The sequence below is a fragment of the Drosophila teissieri genome, chromosome 3R (genome assembly GCF_016746235.2).
Source record: "Drosophila teissieri strain GT53w chromosome 3R, Prin_Dtei_1.1, whole genome shotgun sequence".
In the NCBI taxonomy this organism is placed as follows: Eukaryota; Metazoa; Arthropoda; class Insecta; order Diptera; family Drosophilidae; genus Drosophila; species Drosophila teissieri.
Genome location: NC_053032.1, coordinates 20,874,382 through 20,896,669, shown reverse-complemented (window position 1 = coordinate 20,896,669; position 22,288 = coordinate 20,874,382). Strand labels below are relative to the sequence as shown.

The window sequence follows — 22,288 nt, the reverse complement described above, 5'->3', positions numbered from 1 at the left end:
GAGGCAGCCACAATCAAGCGAAAATTCCTGGCATTTTCTGCTTCATTAACAACACACTCATACTCCAGAACCCGGCCATTTCGTTTTGTTCAAGCCGAGTTTACCGCTGACGAAATTTACGCACGTTGTGGTAAAAAAAAAAAGAAACCCAGCCACCTCTGCAGTATCTGTTTTTGAATCCACAAGACTTCGGGCCTTGATCATCCGCTGAGCTTAGTTTTGTGTGTTTCGGCCGGCTCTTTTTGGTATTTTAATTAGAAACCGAACAACGCAAAATGCATTGCTCGCTGTTTGCTGCTTGCTGTTTGCTGGTCGATTTCGATTTCTTTCCTCCTGGCCTTCTGATCTGTTTCGCCGGTTTCTCCATTTGTGTCCCGATCCTCTCCTCCGATTCGAACCGTTGTATGTAGTGCCCAACTTGCATTTTGTTTTCACATTCAATTAGCGCATATTTCAAATGCGATCGCCGCAATCCCAGCCGAACATATTTCTGTTCGATCCAGACGAGTCCAAATGACAGGAAACGATGCTGCTGGAAAAAAGAGTCCAGCAGTCCAGAGCCGCCTTATATCATAAGGCATGGCAATGCCTTACAATTATATTGTGAAATTATATTTAATGAATAGGACTCTCTGCCCTTCCCAAAGCTATAATACACAATCGATTTGTATGGGTTTTACTATCTTTATTGATGTTCCTTTATTGCGTCTAGATCAAAATTAATATAATAAATAAATATTACTACACAGATAGGTATAATACAGTACAAAATCGTTTGAATCTTACCCAGTTACACGGCTACCTAACTACGATCGTAAAACTATATTATTGCGTACAATTGCAAACAACTTTTAAAGTCTAACGCGTTGCGGCTGGGTCTTAGTTCAATACTACGAATCTATCTATAGACAAAATACAATAACGGTAACTGCTAATTTACAGTATTTACAGCTTATACACATTATAGAGCGCGACGATCCTAAATGAGAACTATATACAGCTTGTGCTAGCCAAGGAGTTGATTTCTTTTATATACGAGTATATCGTTACTGTTAAATGAACGTAAATGCGCGCCTGGGTTACACTAAATATCACACTGTGTAGGATGTTGCTTAGCGAAGAGAAGAGTTCGGAATTACACTAGCTAACTTATATATTTTGGGTGTCCACATCGACATGACACTGTGGAAAACGCCTGTCTAACTGAACTTGTTAACTTGATCTACACAAAAAAAAAGTTATTCTTAAAGAGAACTCGAAGTTAGAGATTAAAGAGCAAGCCATTAAACTGGTTTAGCATTAAGATAAGATCAGGTATACAAATAAATTGGCCCAACCTGCGGCCTCGAAAAGCTTGATTAACTAGCCAATTTATTTGTGGACCCCGTCTTACACTAACAGACCTGGATTTAGAAAAGCTACGTTTTCAACAGAGCCACTCCGTTGTGAAGTACCTTGTAAGCCTAATATATATCCTAGTTTTAATTACGCTACTAATGCACTTGGAAATAGCGCCCGTGCTGTGGCAATTGGAACTTTGAGCTGGCTGTGGGCGGCTGGTTGGTTTCTTGATTGGTTGGTTGGTTGGTTGGTTGGTGAGATCACGGCTAAACCATCACAGTGGTGGCAAGGACATCGGAGCCCTCGTCGCCCGAGGAGGGTGGCATGGACTTGCAGTTGATCGACCGCTTGCCAAAGTCCTTCCGCGGACTGTCCAGCGAGCCCACCGTGTTCTTCCGCATGTCCGAGTTCTGCGTTTTGTGCAGCAGAATCTGGGAGCTCCGCTTGTTCGCTTGCTTTAAACCCGTACTGGAGTCCAGCTCACGCTCGAAATCGCAGGGCGGGAATAGGGGCTGCGATCTGTGCAAGGCGGAACTACTCGCCGCCGAGGCGGCTAATTCCGGAGCGGGATTGAGGCTTAGTTCCATTCCGGTGGCCGCTCGCAGGGAGCTGGTGCTGCCCTTCAGCGGATTCGTATACCTGCGCAGATTCTCCTCGTTCTGCAGATTATTCGACTTCTCCTCCTCGTGACGCAGTGCATCCAGCGAGGGAGTCAAGTTCATTCCCGAACTGGTGCGATAAGCGAGACGCTGCTTCCAGTAAAGGCTGATGAACACCGAGAATCCCACCAGAACTATAAAGACACCGCATAGCACTCCAATCAGCAGACTGTGACCCGATCCATCGGCCACCCGGGCCGTTTCCAACTTGACCTCCACAATGGAGGTGAGGGCAGCTAATTTGGCATGCTGCAACTCCAGTTCCTTCCTACGCTGAATGCCGTTCAACTGCCTGGAGCTCAGGAGTTCCCCCAGCAGACCCACCGCCACTGGCAACTGCAGATCATTTATTTTACTGGAGGACTGGAAATATACAAAGAGAAAATGCGGGTTTGAATTAGATTTATATGCAGTAGACAATTGAGTTAATATTGTATATCTTTTAAATACACAAGCCATTTGAAGTAATGTGCAAAAAACTTACCACAGTTAGTTCAACAGTATCATTGGTGCCCGTTTTGAGATCGCAGAGCACCATGAGCATGCCCGGATCCTGACCAAATGTACTCGCCGGCTTCTTGATCAACTGGGCAGCCAGCAGCACCCTCACCAGGGAGCAGAGGCCCTCCACCGAAGCTCCCTTGCCCACTCGCTCCAGCGCCAAGAGGATGGTGAGTCGGGCGCAGTTCTCGTTGACCACGGCCTGATTGGGCCAGCAGCTGGATTTGGCCGGCAGCCTGGGTGGAGCAACCCGTCTCGATGGTTCCAGGGCTCGACAATCTCCTCGAACAGTGCAGGGCGATGAGAGGCAGGTCTCACTGAGTGCCGGAACACACACCTCGTGCTGTTTGCAAACGCCGGACAGATTCGAGGACTTGGAGAGCGGATCCACCTTATAGCAGTTGGGCAATCCACACCAGAGATTCGTGCAGCGAGAGGTGCCGTTTTCGCAGACACACGCATTGCAGTTCTCATCGTCTTCACTTCTTCCGGTTAGTGCAATATCCAGCCAATTTTGGCTTTGGTTTAGAGCAGTATAGGGGGAGATGGTGTTGCTCGCGTTCTGACAGGCGGACTTGGGATCGGAGAGCACTAGAAAAGACATATTAAATAGTAATTTTAGCTTCTAACTCAACACTCAAAATATATGTAACCCCTTAAATATTCAAAATAGTTATAAAAGAGAATCCAACTTACAAATTTCACACCGCAATCCATGGCGTCCCGGTGGGCAGATGCAGCTGTACCCGCCGATTCCGTCGATGCAGGTGGCACCGCCTTGGCAGGGCTGCGGCGAGCACTCGTTCACATTGATGCGGCAGTCAGGACCGGAGAATCCCTGAGCGCAGACGCAGCGGAACCAGCCCGCTCCCGACTCGCAAGTGCCGCCATTGTGGCACGGCTGTCCGCGGCACTGGTCAATAGCCTCGGCGCAAAACAGACCAGTCCAACCTGGCGCACAGCGGCAGTGCGGCTGCAGAGCCTTGTCCGGTGCACCAGGCATGCAGGTACCGCCATTCTGGCACTGGCCGGCATAACAACCTGTAGCCCGCTCCGAACAGCGCTTACCTACACAGGGGAAAAAATAAATTTAAAGAATTGCATTTAATATTTTAATAAAAAACCCAGTCTAATGTCTGGAACAATTGGTTACGGTTCCTCAGAAACAAAAGACTTAGGCAACGAACTTATCGCAAAACTGAACAAATTTCTTACCCCTACTAAGCCTACAATTAATTCTTTATTGTAACATACTTGTTTTGTAAAAATATACTTCCCAGAAACGAAAGACTTAAGCAACATACTCATTGGGAGTGTGAGAGCCTAAATCCATAGAAAGAGGATTGCCATGACCGTTGGCTTGGCTTGAACTAATCGAAAAGTAAAAGTGTGCCGACATAGATCGATGTGGCTCTGACTGTGTCTGTATCTGTATCTAAACTGTAGCCGAATCTATTTTCATTTTCTGTAGCTGTGTCTGTGACAAAAAAGCGAAACGCGTGAAATATGCAAATCGCAAATTAAAAACAAACATAAATCATGGCAAAGGTTTGGCCTAGCTGCGGTGGGCCCCCCTAGGAGTTTTCGGCTGCCACATGTGGCAAATACATTCGCCGGCTACGAAGACTGCGACTAACGCGCAAATAGTTATTTTTGTTGTTTTTTTTTAAAGCTTTGCGGCTCAGCCGCATTCGCTTCAATTTAAGGCCGTAATGACTGCCGACTTTCAATGTTCAAATAAATGCGACCGACTCGATCGTGTGTGTGAGAGCGTAGCGCTGTTAACTTAACGTGGCCAACACTCGTCTCGCGCCCATTTAAAGCCCCCCAAGCGTTGATAATGCGCCAGTCAGGCAGTCGGCATACAGCAGGTTTTTATGCCCTCTCGGAAGGAGTAGTAAAAACTACTCGGTGAGGCTGTAAATTTAAATCGGCTGGTCTAAAAAACTTCTTGTAAACTAAACTTGGCATAATCAACGAGAGGAATTGTGTGTGAAAATGTGTGTTAATTACTTGAAATATGTTTTATAATCCTAACCTATCAACAAATATAATTTTCTAATTTTGTTTAGGATTTCTGTTCCCATTCGTTTAATGTTGATTGATTGAAACTCTAACCTGCTTTGATACTTTTTGCCACTTTCACTGATCCCCACTAACAGCAGCATGTCCCTAGGGTATTTTGCCTGCGGCTTAGCACCGCTTTTGCAGTCTGCACTTGTTGCAACGCTTTGACGTTCACTTTGGCGGCCTGGCCAAAGCGCTTAAAGCGCACCCGACTCAGCCCGGCTCAGTTCGCCTCAGTTCAGTTCAGTTCAGTTCAGCTGAGCTCATCGCAACCCGACCCGACTCATCCCAAATCATCTCATCCCATTCCGTCTCGACTCACCTGTCCAGCCCGACATGCACTCGCATGTAAAGTCGCCGTCGCCGTCAAGGCAAATTCCCCCATTTCGACAAGGATTCGGCGAGCATTCGTTGAGATCTGCGGAAAGTTAATGAGTTTGCCGTCTCTTTTTGGTGTGGTGGATGTGCATCGGTGGATGTGTGCAATCGGGATTACTCACTGTGCTCGCAGAAGGTGCCGGTGTGGCCCACATGGCATTTGCAGAAGGTGCCCACGTCGCTCATCTCGCAGCTGCCGTGTCCGCTGCAGGGCAATCCGCTTGGCTTGGCCATCCTCCTCGTCGTTGTCGCCGATGTGGTGCTTGTCGTCGTCGTCGTCGTTGTCGGTGACGTCGCTAGGCTGACATTGGCGAAGCAGCCCTCTGTTGGATTGGGGGACATGATTAGGCTTATTAACGCAGGGTTACACTCGGAAAGATAATACTATTTATAAAATAAGTTGTTGGCCAATAAAATATAAAAGTACTCTTTTAAAGGTATATCTTCTTTGATAGCAAATTTTAGTTCTTTTTGAAACTGGAAGTTCTCCGAGTTCTTAAACATTTCTTAACTTATTTTCCACGTGTATGTCTGTGGTATCTCTCGTCCCTCGGAAGACGACAAAAAGCTGGCAATCTGCGATTGATGAGCTTAATGATGTCTTCATCGGGGCGAGATCGGTTCCCATGGCCTCTCGGCCTGGTCTGTGCTATTTTTACTCACCGTTGCAGGGCGGCTGGGAGCAGAGCGGACGCAGTTGCTCGCAGTGCTTTCCGGCGCGATCCGGAGGGCAGTGGCAGTAGTATCCTTCGGGCGTGTTGAGGCAGTGGCCCTCTAGACATGGCGATGGTGTGCAGTTCTCCTTGGCCTCCTCGCACAGGGAGCCCGAGTAGCCCAGTGGACAAATGCAATTGAATTTGCCCACCATGTCCACACACTCGCCACCGTTTCGGCACGGTGAAGTGGCACACTCGTCGATGTCCGTCTCGCAATCGCGACCCGTGAATCCTGCGGCACAGGCGCACCTATAGTCGTTGACCAGATCGATGCAGGTGGCTCCATTCCGGCACTGACCCACACAATCATCCAGATTCTCGGCACACGTGACTCCGCCCCAGCCCTCCTTGCAAATGCAGGCAAAGGAGCCCGGCTGATTGCGGCACTCCTTGGCATTGATGCAGGGTCCGATGGCCATGGATGTGGATGCCACCGCACTGGTCAGAGCGGCCAGAAGCGCGGTGCTGCTCAGATTACTGCCAATGATCGCAGTGGCTGTGGTGGTCAACAAAGCGTTCGCAGCGATTCCGGCGGAATGCGGCGCCTCGCACTCGTTCACATCCACCTGGCAGACATCGCCATGCCACTCCGGCGGACACTCGCATCGAAAGCCACCGATTAGATCGATGCAAGTGCCACCATGCTCGCAGGGACCCCCGGCGCACTCGTCGATATCTGGAAAGGAATGAGGGGAAATTCAAGCAGATTGTTTAAGTGCCATCGAGAGATAAAGTGCAAGCACTGCGGGAAATTGCTCGTAATTAAAAAGTAGTCACAATGAAATCTGGCTTATATAAATAAATGTATTATATACTTTAATCTTTTCTAAAACAGTTTTGGAACTTCCCTTATCTTGCTGCTTTTAAAACATTGTTGTTGTAAACTAAGAACCATTTATGTATTATTTTACATTTTGACACTAGCTCTTATTTTCTCTCCGTGAATGTGTTGATTTTGCTGTTGAGCTCTCGAGCGGCAGAAGCTCGAGCAGGTGGCTCTTAGCCCGGGCTCAAGTCATTGAACTGACTCGCGGTTGGACTTGGGTATGGGTATGGGTATGGACATAGCTTGAGCCTGCGTGCCTGGCTTATCGGTTGCCTGAAATCTTCAGGTGAGGACGCTTCCTTCTCACTCCGCTTTTGTATTTCCCTCAGCAGCACGCAACTCATTTGTTTGTATTATGGAGGGTCTGATAAGAAGGGCACCCCAAAAATAAAGTTCTGACCCTTCGCTGGCTATTAGGCCGCAAATAAGGTCAGATTGCCGATCAGCAGCAGTTAAGACAACTTTAAACTCAATTAAGCTGTACGAAATTTTCCCACGAAATTGGAAGACTTTCAAGGAGTTTACTATATATAGAAAATACTGAATTACCTGATTAATACTTTCCTATCAGGGATTTTAAAGTGACAATAATATTGCAATCAAACCATTTATATGTCAGTAAATAAAGTCAAGCTCTTGCCAGCAGTTGAAGGCCCTTAATTGGCATGCCAAAATGGCTGGTGGAAATGTAAATCCTTCAACGCCGACACATTCGTTTTGGGAATGGCACCTCAATTAGCTTACGGCCGATTGCATTGGCCAGCAAATAGTTTCTGGTGAATGTGTCGGTCGTGCTCCAATTGGAATGCAAAACCGAAGCGAACCAAAGATTTGCCGGACCACCGTGGCAACAACAATCATAATAAACCCATACCCATACCCATACCCATACCCATAACCAAAACCGAAACTTAAAGGCAAAGCCAAAGCCGGCAACAATAACAGGCTGTGCGTGCTACGTTTCATTTCATTCCATTTCATTTCACTTCATTTTATTTCGCTACAGTCAAATGCGTGTGTGCTCAATTGCATGATCGAGCGGCAACATTGCCGCACAAACAGCACACACAGCACCATCAGCCACCAGCAGCTTGGCCAGCAACTTGGCCAGCAACTTGGCCAACTTGGCCAGACAAAGAGCCACATTCAGCTGAGCTGTGGCTAATCGCGTGCTGCGGAATAAAATTAAATCAAAACTCACTTATTTCGCATGTCGGTCCCGTCCATCCGGCTGCGCAGTCGCAAGTGAAGTCGGGGGCCAGTTGCTGCTGCAGCTGCAGCGAACCTAGGGACACCAGTCCGGAGGAGCTGCTGCCATTCTGCGCCTGCCTCTCCGACCGCAGATGGTCCAGGCTGCGCATGGAGCTGCTGCGTCTTACCGCCCTGCCCATGTTGCCTCTGCCATGTGATGTGCGGTACACTTGGGCTTGAGTTCGGTTACTCGCCTGCAAGGATAAATCAATAATTAGGAATATGTAGTATGGCATTGCTTACAGAGTTCGATAGAAGAAAAGGAACATTGCTTCATTAATTGCCTTCAGCAGAATGCATTCTTCTTTTAAACTAATATTTTCATGGTTTTCATATACCAACTAGTTTCTTTGAGTGTCTTGCAGATAACTGCAGATGGGGGTTCCCATCCAGAGCGTATTAAATTAGTTTATGGCACTGCGAAGAAGCGCATAAATCTGGGACTTACCTTCAGCGTGCATGTGCCGCCGTTGCGGCACGGCCTGGTGGCACATGGATGCTCCACGATCTCGCACTGCTCGCCCGAGAGGCCCTCGGCGCATGTGCAGCGGTACTTGTCCGGAGCGGTATTCTCGCAGGTGCCGCCGTGCTTGCAGGGTTCATGGGTGCCGCAGAAATTTAAATCTGTTCAATGCGTAAAGCGAGACTATGAAATATGTATCACGGCGTAATGGCATCGATATTATCCGATGATACCCCACTCCATTCCCATTTCCATTCCCATTTCCCACTGGCCAATTGGCAGGTAACTTACCTTGATCGCACAATATGCCACCCCAGTTGGTGTCGCACACGCATTTCCAGGCGCTGCCGTTGCAGGAACCATGCTTGCAACCGGGATAGACCATGCACTCGTTGCACAATGGACCCCGCCAGCCGGGTCTGCATCTGTGGATTAAATCGAGGTTTTTGATGAGTCTCTGCGTCTTGTGTCTGCTTTCGCTGATTGGTAAATGGAGCATAGAGCACCCTAGCCGAAAGGGGTTAGCTCAAAGTTGAAGGATTCAGCAGCTTGGGAAAAAGCGTTCCCCCCATAAATATGCGAAGCTCTGATTACAAAATGGGGCATCGCAGACCTTGGCCGAAAGGTGATCTTCATGCGATGGGATACAAATGGGAGTCTTCGAACTTGCATCTTGGGAAAATACAAGTCGGCAAGTGGAGATGAGTCCGATTTGCAAGCGTAACTTTGATTTCAAAATGGGGTGTGGAAGAACCCAGCTGAAAGGTGAGCTCATTGCATGAAAAGATGTAATAGCATACAGATCTTATCTGCAGCTGGGAAACATATAAAACCAAGGATGGGTTGAAACTTATTTATGTTTGCTATTTCAAAGATAGTTAATAAAACACCTGTCTCAGTTCAGTTAAAGCTCCTCTAATTGTGGTATATTGCTAAATAATAATAGCCATTTATATGGCAGGCCTAAGTCATTGGGTTCCGAAGGTTATCTGCATCTTGGGAAAACATTCACCCATTATTCATTTGGGCAATTTGGGCTCCGGTGTTTCTTTACATTTCAATTTGGCCTGGGAACGCATTTGGCTCTTGCCAACCACCGAATTGGGTCACTCTGAACTTTGGCCTTGATGCATCAAATGCTAAAGTGGCAGTGCAGCCAGTCGGCCACTTTGGCAACTGCAATAGCCATTCCTGCTCCAGCTGGAGGCGAAAACTGCGATTTTATCGCTGCAACACGCCAAAGTGCAGCGGGATCAAAGTTAGCCAGCCGGGGCATCGAGTACTGAGCCTACGAGGCATCGAGGTATCGAGTTATCGCCCGGCGAGGTGCTAACTCTACAAGCTCCAAGGCATCACGTCATGCTTGTGCGATAGTCGACATCGCCGTTCGATGTCGGTAATTTATGATTTCATTAAAACGGCAGCCTGTTGTTATCTGCCTGCAAATCTGCGAATCTGCGGCTCTGGTTCCAACCATGAAGCCTTCCCGGCCAACAAATCGCAAATGGGCCAGCAACGTGCAAACAGCAAAAGTAATTTTTCTTCTGGCTTATAATTGTTGCGGCGCAGCGGAAATCTGCTGACTTTTGATGTTTTCTAGGCCACACTAATTATTGCTATTTAAAAGCAGGACGAGAGGAGGTGCTCGCCGCGTTGTGGATGCCATGGGATGCCTGACAGAGGCATCATGATGCAGTCGGGAAATGCAATCATGGCCGCCGGCTCACGTATTCTGTGTTACGCTGGAGCATTAACAACGGCAACAACCACTGTTGCCGCAGCAGCTGCTGCGACTATTGCTGCTGCTGCAACAGGAACAACCGAGGCACAAACGTTTTTTCGTGCTGCGGTCTGGGGACTTGCAACTGCACTGTGCGAAATTTACTGCATGCGAATGTGAATGTGAAAATGGTATTTTCTTATGTTCAATATTTAATGTTTTATAGTTGCATGCTGAATACTTGGCGATTAGGATAAACTTAGACACAGTTATTATATTCATTAGTTACCAAATGATCTTATGTGTTTTCCAGTACATTTTCTGCATAAACTCTTGCTGCGCCAGTCGCTCCAAGTTGCCAGCCTCTGAGCATGACCGCTCCAAAGAGGCGGCCTGCAAATTCTAACCAAGAAAGCGGAGCAGGAGGAGCAGGAGCAGGCGGAGAAGTAGGAGTTCCTGGCCAGATCAGTTGCTTGGCCATCGTGCGGGCGTTTGATTAGCCTGCTCTTTGGCCGCGAATCGCATTGGTACTGGCACTTGATTGCAGATTATATGGCTGGTTACAACTTTATAGCACTCGGGTTATCTCCCAAATGGGTAGTTACCGAGTGCGAACAATTTAATAAGGAATGCGGATTGATTGGAAATAAACCGATTTCATCAGTTTCACCTTTTTTCCATTTAATTTGAGCAGCAGTGATGGGAAAAATGCAATTCGCTTTGGTAGCGGTTTTTAGCGAAAAATCAAAAGCCTTAAGCTCATAACCTAGTGATTTCTCATCCAATTTCAGTTCTAAAACCTTTTTTAAACTTTATTTTACTTGTACAATAATAGTAAATTCGTGTTTTACTTGAATTCAAAAATTTAATTTTTTTTAATTTTTTGAAATTTTGATGATGGTACCCCTTACCAAAAAGTGAAAAATTAAAAAAAAAATGTTTTTGTAATTTCAAAAAAAGTGTAAATGCAAATTGTTTAGGAATCTAAATAGTGTTAGAAAAAACGATACTATTTTGATATATCATTATTTTTGGAGGAGTTATGAGCTCAGGAGTATTGCACTGTACCGATTTTTGGAGTAATTTTCAACCAATTTAAGTTCTAAAACCATTTCTAAGTTGTTTTTGACTCAAACAAAAATCGTACATTTAAAATTTTTTTGAATTTCAAAATAAAATTTTTTGCGATTTTTTGAAATTTTGATGATGGTACCCCTTATAATAATTTTAAAAATTCAAAAAAAAATTTTTTTTCTCTTTCGAAAAAAATTTGAATACAAATCGTTTAAGGATCAAAATAGCGTTCCAAAAAGATATATCATTTGCACCCACCTTTTAATTTGGCTGAGATATGAGCTTAGGAATTCCCAAAATATGCAGTTTTTCAAAAATACTCAATTACCAGAGAAAAAGCACTTAACTCTGCATATACGACCAACTAAAACGAAACTCCTTGATGTTTCCCATCATTGACTTGATCATCGACTGATTGGCGTTTTCCTGAGAGAAACGTTGCCAACTATTTCACACATTTAGCAGCGAAAAAAAGTGGCACTGGATTAAAACACAAAAAAAAAAAGGAAACAGATGTAGTAAAAAGCGCCCCATGTGAGCTTAAGAACCCATTTCTCTGCCACCGATCTCGCGCAAAAAGAAACCACTCTCGGCCATTATCATAACTGTGGCCTGGCCTGGTCTGGCCTGGCTGTCGATTTTGAACCATCCGAGTGGCGACTCCTCAGAGGCCAGGGCCATTAAGCCGGCCCCAAAGTTTAGTGGCCACATGCAAAAAGTGTCATAATCACATCGTTAAGTGGGCTGGCAGGGGGTCGTAATTACAAAGGTGTACAATCTCTACTCTCCACAGTACGTTACAGTATGAAGTGTGGAAAAACCAGATATGTGTGTATATTTTATATGTATTTTCATAGGCTCATAAGCTACTTACTCGCATTCGCCCGGACGATCGCACTTGCCGTGGACGGGGTCACAGCCCGCCTTGCAGATGGCCTCCTCGCAGTTGACGCCCTGCCAGCCATTCAGGCAGAGCTTCTGACCCTCGGAGCCGCAGGCGTAGTGACCGAACTGATCGTCCCGCGGACGGCAGAAGGTCGTGCAGGTCGTGTTGTAGTAGGTAACGGCGCATTGCACCCGGACACGGTAGGTGATCCGCGCGTTCCGCCCGATGTGGTCCAGCGTCTTCCACTCCGGCGACGGCAGTATCACGCCCGAGTATGATGTTTCCTCAATTAACCTCTCCGCATCTGCATTTCATTTCATTTGGTTGAGTTCGGTTGGGATGTTGGGTGTTTTCGGGTCAGGATTCCGATGGGCGGCGAGCGTGGCATGGCAATTGTTGTGGCGGTTGTCATCGGATTCGGATTGGGATTCGTTGTTGGTGGCATCAACGTTGGCGTTCCAGTGGAGCAGGGGCAAATGGGATGTGGGCAGAGGAATTTAGTTAGTTGTTGGCACCATTTCGTTCGCTTAAGGATGCACTCAGAGAAATACAAAGGCAAAACTTGGCAAATAAGAAAAATCAAAGTTATTGTAAATTTGCAATTGGTTAACTACTACTATCGCCTTTCTCTGAGTGTATTCTCCTGCGTCTTTGCTTGCTAATTAAGCCAAATGCCCGGCTGGCAAACAATAACGAGCAGCGTGCAACAAGAAACATGCAACTAGCAACTTGCAACTTGCAACAAGGGGCTGTGGTAACGAGCACAAGCCTCCAATTGCCACCGCACTTACCTGGATAGGATGTGTTGTACATATCCAACGCCTGCAGTATCAGCGTAAACGACTTCTGTAATTGAACGTGAAGAGAGGAGGAAAGGTGGCATTTAGTTTGCAGTCTTCAAGTTTGACTCTGCGCTGACGCTAATGGACAGTTTAATCTCGGGCTGCCCACCATGCAAATGAAGACAACGCAACGGCCGACAAACAAAACAGAAAATAAAAACAAAAACCAAAGAAAAAAACCAAAAAAAAAACCAAGAAAACAAACAGCAAACCAACCAACAGACGAACAAAGCGATCAGACAACAAACAAAGCGAGCCAAAGCAAAACTAAACTTTAATTTCACGCAGGAGAAGCGGACTTTCTAAACAGACTTCAGTTTGGCCATGTCCATGTCGCTGTCCATGGCATTGCAATTGGCCAAAACCAAATGCGAAAAAGCAACGCAGACCAAATTCTCTTTGATTTCTAGATTTGTTTGCATTTCATACCCTCTCTGAGAAAGTTTTTGAATTTTAAGAAGAATGTGGGTGCATTTCCAAGGCAATTCTCATTTCCAAAAGAAGAATGTGAATCTGAAACTTAGAACACCTTGCAATATCAAGAGATCCTAGAGCATCCACCATTTCGACCTCTAAAATCAAGAGTTTCCTCTGATTTCTTTCAACTCTGCCTATGCATGGGCCCATAAAAATTGAAGATCCGATGTTTTTGTTTTTTTCGTTTTTTTTGTAATTTGCGAGCTGTAGAAGATTTCTCGTTGGGCAGAAAGCAATTAAACGTCGACGATGTCTGGATGCCGCCGCTGGATGCCAGGAAATGCTCATTTAGCAGTGGGAGGCGGTCGCCAGTGGAGCAAAGATGGGCTGATGGGCAGATGGGCGGGGCAACGAATGAGGGGATTCCCATGTAATTGCCCTGGCGACGCGACACTAAATCAGTCCAAAGCAGACATTGGCTAATTGCAGGCGGATCAACAGCAGCGACAACAACTTGACACAGTTTGCAAATCCATCCATCCATAAACCGACCACCCCGTCTCAAATTTCCAGCCTCCATTCAATTTTCCACGCGCCGACATATCGCTGTCACTTAAGTTCTGTTCCGGGCTCGAGCTAAAATCATGATCCGTCTGGGTGTACGGATATATATGGCGCACGGCAATGCCAGCGGAAGTTTATCAATTGAAAATGGCGATGCGTTTGGTTTTGGATTTCATAGAATACGCGATGCCACATATGAACGAGCCAATGGGAGGAAGTTCTCAACTACATGAATACAAATGGAGGATTGGCTAAATAAGATTCATTTGTGCATAAAAATTAGTTTCTCTTTTTTCGAAAATAAAAAACAAGAAATCAAGTAGCTTTCAGCGAGACAATTCTGAATTGGCCACCGAAATGTTTACACAATGTGAAGAATCTTGTCTTTTGGCCAAAGCACTTTCCTTAATGGAAGCCATGGGCTAACAAAAGTGTTTCATCTCGGACAAAGTGACTGTTGTGGGGGCAGCGAAATGGTTCAAAAAGCCCACAGTTTATTTGGGCAGTCATTCATTGATCTTGAGCAAAAAGTGGAACAGGCACCACAAATACCACTTGAGATCGCTCAATGGCTGCGCACGCGCACTCCAGATCTTCAGGCCATTGGAACTTGGAACATGGAAAATATTGTCAAGTGAAATTCGTTTGGGTCTGTGGCAGTTCGAATGCTTCAGGTGGATGGTTGTTTGGTTGGATGGTTGGGAGAGGGTCCCTAGGTGAAGTCGGTGTTTGACAGTTACATTGAAGGCCCGCCGATGTTATATGTTATGATGTGTGCTCTTGAGGCCGGGCTCAAGTATTTCCTAAGTCATGTTTATGAGTCTTAACATGCCATTCACTCAATCAGCAGCCGGAGAAGCAGAAGAAGTCATTCAATAAAAAGTGGGACAATTGCGACCATATCGGCAGCTCGTTTTTCTTTTTTTTTTTTTCTTTCTTGATTTTTGTCTTTCGGTTTTTGAAGATTTTCATGAGTTTGTGAAAGGCTTCTTGAGGGTGCCTGGCAGCCAGACCAACTGACTAACTGACTAACTGACTGACTGTCTGCAGGCGAATATTACGCCTGGCATTATGCAGAATTCGCCCGGTATTCGTTCGCTTTCGAGTCACTCACATGTGAATTGGGGAGCTGAGGGAGCTTGGCGCGAGTTGGGGAATTGGAGAACTGGGGGGAACTGAGGTAAGAAGCACTGGCAAAGGCACAAGATTAAAGCGAAACCAAAGCGAAGCGTAACGTATCGCCATCGCCATCGGCCGAGCGACAAGCGCGACAAGGTAATGTTCCCACGAAACAGGTTGTCCGCACTTCAGGCCACGACTTTGCTGCTCTCGGTGAGGGGGAATGGTGGAGACACAGAACAGGCAGGCCAGACGAAAGCCCCAAGCCCCAAGCCCCCAGCACCAAGCACCAAGCCGCAAGTCCCAACCCAAGACCCAAGACCAAGCCAAGACCCAACCAAGACCAAGACCAAGACCCGGCTCTGACGCATGCCTGCTCCCCCGCCACAACTCACCGCACCGCATCCCAGCCACAGTTGAACCTGCCTAATGTAAACGACGGCGCATGCGCATGCCGACGTCGGAGTCGCAGTCGACGTAAGCGGCGACTGCAAATTCTGCTGCACTCGAAAAATAATTAAATTAATTTGCTGTTCAATTACAGAAATTCCATCGCTTTGAGCCCATAATTCAATGAAAAATTTCATTTAAAAGTGGGTTTAATACTTTAATTAAAAGTGAGTTTTGTGGTTTGTAAAGCACAATTCATTTATGTTCTTAAATGGTTTACACCATTAACTGGTTTGCAATTGTGAAATGTCGCAAAATATTTAATAAAATATATAAGCAGCAATCTTTGATACAAATTTGAAACCTCCACTTCTTGGGATTTCTTTTCAATGAATATAACATTTGTGCTCCATCGCAGTCGCATTAGTTTGGACACCGATTTGGCCAAGGCGTGTAATTGTTAGCCAAGTTAGCTTTGAACAGCACCAAAACAGCAGCCAACAACCGTCAGAACAACAGTCGTACATAACAACGAAACGAAAAAAAGAGCAAGAGCTAAACTTTATTTCAATTCTGCGACTACATACTACACCCAGTCAGGTTACATTTTTACCTTAACCGAGTTAAACGAACGTAGCAGGCCACGTTTATTTTATGTATTATTTTCTCGGTCCGATGTGTGTTCTTTTTACCATTTTATTCCTGCCCAGTTTGGCAGTCATAAGCCCGCATTATGCTCACTTAATTAACCGAAAGCCGCTTAGGAGGTGCCCGGCCAAGAAGCATAAAACATGAAACACAATTTTTAATTGCTTTTTTTCGGCTACCGCCGGCAGAATCTCCGCCGACCAAGATGACGATGGCCTGGCCAAGGGACTTAACTTTAATGTGAGCTGGTCGAGAGATGAGTAAGCCGCTTGTTGGTGCCAGTCTTGGAATTTTCACGGCTGTTGATTTTGGTGCAGCCCACGCTGGAATTTTGGCCACAGGAAGTAGCGCAGAGAAACCCCACATAGACTATGCCCCTCCCGTTTTTTTTTTGTTTTTGTGTGTTTTCTGCTGCTTTTCATAAATACATATTCTTATCAATCCGGCACGAGCTGAGCTCTGCTCTCAGCTCTCGGCTCGGCTCGGCTCAGATCCATTCACATTTCTGTTGCCGGCTAGACCTTATCGCCCATGGAACGTTCAGTTCAGTTCAGCTTGGCTGCTCTCCAGGCGGAACCGAGCTATCTTAAAGTCGAAAAAAACAATAACGAAAGCTACCCCACAAAGTGGGAGCTCGTGCCAAAAGCGTGCGTCTTGGTTGCAGAGGGGGTACACATGGATATATGGTATGGTATAATATGGCATAATATAGTATAATATTAATGGGAACTGCACTTACCGTCCATCGAAACGTAAAGGGCAGCACAATGGCTCCCACACCCGGATCGCTGAGCACAAAGCTGGATCCGCCCAGTATCTTGGTGGTGGCATTGCCAAACGAGCAGCCCGTGGATATGCTGGCACCCTGCTCCGTGGTCTGGTACTCCTTCAGGCACAGCCGGAATGCCGTCGTGCATGGCGAGCAGCCTGAAATGGGAATTGGAATTCCAGCACGGGTTATCACACTTGCAAATATATATGTACATATATATACTCTACTCTATATAAGTACTCTATGGAAATGCAGACTTTGTTGCCTGCGAGATTGCATAATTGCCGGGCAACGTTAAAAAAAAACAAGAGGGAATACATTAGCACAGAACCAGAAATATGCAGAGTGCAAATTCTGCTGATAGGCAAAGAGCCTTGACCGTCTATTTTGGGGAAGGGAGATAAGAAATATCAGAGTACTTAAGAATCCAGATGGAATGCAGAGGAAATATCTGGTAACTCGGAAGATTTGCATAATGTTTTATGTTAATTTAGAAGCGTGATGAATTTAATAGGACAATTAAAAAGTACGTTACCATCTCATAAGTTACATCGTGTCGAAAGTAAGGGCTTAACTTTCTTTGACAAGCAAAAATGCAATGAAAAATGCGATGAAAACTCTTTCATCTCACAGTTGGGGCCTTAATAAAGTTGAAGATGGACTTACCTATCGTCTTGGTGGCCCTAAGTTCCGCTGGCATGCCGCAGCAATAGCCGTTGAGTAGATGGCTGTTGGTATTTGAGATTTCTAATATTTCCAGCTCGAAGTTACCAGCTGCGGATATCTGTGATGGAGGAGGAGAACATAGGCCAAAATTAACCAAAAATGCCAGTACAACGAAAACAAGCGCCGAGATCCCAAATCGATTCAAATCAATCATGACCCATAACGAAGCCCCAAACAAAGTGAATCCCAATCGAATAGTACCCATACCCTCCAATCGGCAATCCCCCCGCCAGATTACATTCCAAATCGAATAATATGCTCAACACTTTATGGATCTGATGCCAGCTCGTTCGCCGGTTGTAAAAGCTAATAAGCCACCTAGGGCGCTCTGATTGGACTGCGGTAGAGGTTTTAATTAAAAACAAAAATAGATGGATCGATACAAGAGAGGAAAATCAGAAGACCAAAAGACCAAAAGACCGTACCTCGTACCTCGTAAAAGTGGTAGGCAAATGAAAGGAGCCTGATAAATCTGGCAGCAAATGAAACACGAAAATAATGAGAAATATTTTCCCCACAAAGCGGCTTAACTGTTCGGCTTGGCTCACTTAATCAAACGAGATATCCAGCAGTTTGTATAATTTAGAATGCCTTTTGTGCTCCAACTGGAATCCATGGGTCCCAGTGGCCACAAATCACGGCTCCATCGATAGGACCGAGCATTTGCCATAAAATTAATAACACATTAGATCGCCGATAGCCGATCTCTCGCACTCGAACGCTCCTGACAAATGGCACATAAAGTTTAACTATTCTGCGGCAAATCGCTTATCATAATTTAGCCAGAAGGAGAGAGCCTCCTGCATCTTGGAAGCCGCATCTTGACCATCAACTTTGTATTTTAGGGTTCATTACCGGCCGGCGGATGGGTTCTGGCTTCGCGGAAAATATGCTAATGAAAACTTGGGACTCCTGCTTTTATGGTTTCATATTTCAGTGAATTTATTGTCATGGTCTTTGGTAGCTGGCAGTGTTGATAAGTTTATTAGAAATAAATTGCAATTTAGCCAGGCCTCTTGGCTAACGGCATCCACCAGTTTCGAGTCACCTGCAGCTGCAGATGGAGCCTCAAAAAAAAAACAAAACAAGAGAGAATGCTATAGTCGAGTTCCCCGACTATCTGATACCCGTTACTCAGCTATTCGAAGTGCGAAGGAGAGTCTTCAGCACTGACAGTTTTTGGCGGTTTGTGGGCGCAAGAGTGGGCGTGGCAAAAAGTTTTTTGGCAAATCGTTAGAAATTTACAAGACTAATACAAAAATGAAAAAATATCAAAACCTTTTTCAAAAGTGTGGGCGTGGCAGTTTTTGGCGGTCTGTGGGCGTTAGAGTGGGCGTGGCAAAAAGTTTTTTGGCAAATCGATAGAAATTTACAAGACTAATACAAAAATGAAAAAATATCAAAACATTTTTCATAAGTGTGGGCGTGGCAGTTTTGGGCGGTTTGTGGGCGTTAGAGTGGGCGTGGCAACATGAATCGACAAACTTGCGCTGCGTCTATGTCCCTGGAGTCTGTATTCTTAATCTCAACTTTCTACCTTTTGTAGTTCCTGAGATCTCGACGTTCATACGGACAGACGGACAGACGGACGGACAGACGGACATGGCCAGATCGACTCGGCTACTGATCCTGATCAAGAATATATATACTTTATATGGTCGGAAACGCTTCCTTCTGCCTGTTACATACTTTTCAACGAATCTAGTATACCCTTTTACTCTACGAGTAACGGGTATAATAAAGGCCGACAAAAAACGAAACTTCAGCTCGAAGCCACATGCATTGTTGATCATGCCATAGATCAATCAAATGCAATCCCCCCTCCGAACCCCCCGACATTCTCCGCCAGTTTGTGTTCGGTTTCTCTGTTGGCGTTTCTTCGAGATTTCCTTTTGTTTGGGCCACAAACTGAAAGACTCCAACTGCAACTGGCTGCTCAAATTGATTGGATTCTTGGCCGAGCGATGATCGAGAGATGCTATATGGAACCGGTTCTGGCTGCTTACTATTTATTTATCACATTTCCGCGGGCCATGCTCCTCATTCATGAAGCAGTGGAGCAGGTGCATCCGCTAATATTCCGGACCAACTTTGACGTAATCAATTCGATTAGATAAACCACCAGAAATGCTTAAGGAATTAGTGCTGAGGCGCCACATGTAAACTGGGGGAAACTCGTAACGCTTAACGAAGCCGACACACGATGTTAATGTGAAATTAAATTTTAATTAAGCCTGCAGTTAACAGGGAAGCAAAACGAATCTTGGCCATAAAGTCAACTGCAGCTCGTCAACGTGGGAGCTCGTTTCGCCAACTCATTTCTGATTTTCGGCTTTTTATGCATATTTCGCAGTCAGTTTAATACGCAGCTTATGATCAATAAATGTCAGCTCAAATGAGAGAGATCTTCTGCGGCTTTTCGGCCTTTTTGGCATCCCAACTTGGCCGAGTAACTGGGTTAATTTCAACTGACATGGGGCCATGTGAACTGCGGCGATATGATCGCGGATTCGCTTGACCAGTTGACTGGCTGGAAGGCTGCCTGGTTTTCCCTGGAAGTTGGCCATAAATCGCCGCTACAAAATATTTAACTTTTATTTACTTCATTAACAACTAAATAGTTGCATTGGGACCCGGGGTGGATCTTTGCTGCCGGCGACTTTTATCGCCTCGCTTACCCTAAATCAATGCAATCCCCCCATCCAAGTAGATAAATGTGTGTAATCAATTTGATTGCCCCACGGTTGGCCACATCCCGGATTGCTCTTCTGGGGACTGTGACTGGGACTGGGACGGGGACTCGCCTGCTCCACGGATTCTAATGTCTGGCTCTCGAGATCTCTGGCGTATTAATCAAATTGTTGTTAAGACCCCTCGCATCTCGATGCTCCAAACTACCTATAACTTTCCGACCAGCGATTAATTTTTATGTATTTCTGAACCGTTCGTTGGCTGCCGTTGGTTCTCCGACTCTTTGCCTTTTTAATTGCCGCTCGGGGCATCTCCGCTGGCATCTCAATACATGTTTAGGCACTTTGTGTAACACTTTATGACGGCTACACCCCGAAAACTCCCTGGCTCCGGTCATTCTCGACTACCGTTGCCATGTGGGAACCATTTCGGAGAGATGGTTCTCGTAGATAGAACTGCCCACTAATCTGGCGCATCGCCTTTCGGAGGAATCCTGCTCGATCCGATCCTAATAAACCCAGAATTCTTAGTCAGAGGCTTTTTTTAAAACGAGAGAATGACTTTATTTAAATGCCAGTTTAATGGTTGAAACTTGAGGAATATTTTGACTAAGTGCAGGTATCAAATCGCAGGTAAATGTGTAGATATACTAAAAGGTAATGGATAGATTGATGTAAGCTTGCGTTAACAACTTCATTTTTGAACAGAAAAACTTTAAAAAACTTGAAGCCTTTTTTGTATGTCAAACATTACTCTCAGTATTTTCAATATTGTTTAATTATTTAGGTTCTACGAATCTTGTTTATTGACATTTGCTTGATTTACTGCTTTGCGAAAATTCCAGCGTAAGAGCTCTCATTAAAGACAGCTCTTTGGGATGCGGCGTTGATAAATCACTCAAAAATAAACCCCAAAATCATCATTATTTACGTCCCCCATCAAAACTTTGCCCTCAGCCATTGCCAATTCACATGGGTTGAATCAACTTTGGCTGCTTTTTTTTGTTTTGGCCTTTGGCAAAGACACTACACCCGCATGTATTTGGATCTGGGGCTTTTTTTTCGTTTTTGATTATTGCTTTTGGGGGTTCGATCGATTTTTGCATGTTGGTTTGCTTACCTTATGGACTAACAGTATTAAAATTAAAGCAATTAAGTTGCAGGCAGACTTTAATGATCGACAATCGCGGATCGTCGATGGCAGAGCCGCGATTTTGGGTTCCCGATGCCTCGGACGCTGCCTTTTTGTCGCCGTCTTCTTGGCCATTCCCAGGCTGTCTGGTGATTCTATTGTTGATTCCGTCGATTCCGACGACGACGTTGTTGGTTTTCGCCGAAAATGTTTCCTAAACATTTTGTACATTCTGGGGGGCGTTTGCGAGCGTGATGCTGGTTTGGCGATCTAGATGGAGTTTGTTTCGGATTCACTCTTGGTTTGGCACCACACACAAATGTAAATTCGCTGGGCAGCCTTAATTAGCCCATGTATGCAGATTTTGTTGCCTTTGTTTTCGGTTTCCAAGTTGCCACACACTACACTTGCTCTGGATAGCTGAATAACTGGTCGTCGTACTCTGGATGCTGTATCATTTTCTCCACTTTGCCTTCGTTTTGTTTGGTTTTGTTTTTGTTAATGTTGTTATCACACACAATTATTTATTATTTATATGGAACCTTAGTATGTGGTGCTTCTCTCGTTTTTGTTTTGTTCACACTTGACACTTCCACTTGATAGGCGATGGATGATGTTTTGTAGATCTTTTGCTGTAACAATTGTCGAACGAAATTGGAATTGAAACGGGCTGCGGAAAATCTATTTCACTGTGCATCATCAACGCTAATTGACACGCAGCTGCTGCTGCTGCAGTAGCAGTAGCGGCAACCGCAGCAAGCCGCAACAAGTGCCACCAGCCATCAGCCACCGCAGCAACATTTACTTTTGCCAGACCGCAAAGAGCGGCAACGTGCAGCAAATGCAAATGCAATTCAATTTATGTTAATTTAACGCTGTTACTGCCGCTGCCGCTGTTGATGTGGCTGCTGCAGATGCTGCTGCAGTTGCTGCTGCTGCGACTATGGAGCCGTGTCTTTGGCCACAAACAATTTGCATCTTGTGCGCATATTAATTTACAGATATTTTCACTCTTGCTCACATTACTCATTCTTCCCACCCTGCCCCTGTCCCTGCCATCCGGGCCATCCTATCCTCCCATGGCCTTTAGCCCCCCCAGTCCTCCT

The 22,288-nt window shown here is 45.6% G+C and overlaps 1 protein-coding gene across 1 annotated transcript; it reads right to left on the bottom strand.

Annotated features, from left to right (window-relative positions):
- Positions 1-1,040: 1,040 nt before the first annotated feature.
- On the bottom strand, positions 1,041-21,512 carry LOC122620417 (protein serrate). The gene is made up of 14 exons (XM_043797859.1): positions 21,171-21,512; positions 17,301-17,418; positions 16,602-16,789; positions 12,674-12,728; positions 11,871-12,186; positions 8,494-8,627; positions 8,188-8,363; positions 7,690-7,933; positions 5,610-6,338; positions 5,069-5,269; positions 4,891-4,986; positions 3,198-3,569; positions 2,485-3,092; positions 1,041-2,363 (listed from the first exon to the last, which is right to left on the bottom strand). The coding sequence occupies exons 1-14, from the start codon at positions 21,411-21,413 to the stop codon at positions 1,608-1,610; spliced, it is 4,236 nt and encodes a 1,411-aa protein (XP_043653794.1). The 5' UTR covers positions 21,414-21,512; the 3' UTR covers positions 1,041-1,607.
- Between the last annotated feature and the right edge of the window lie 776 nt (positions 21,513-22,288).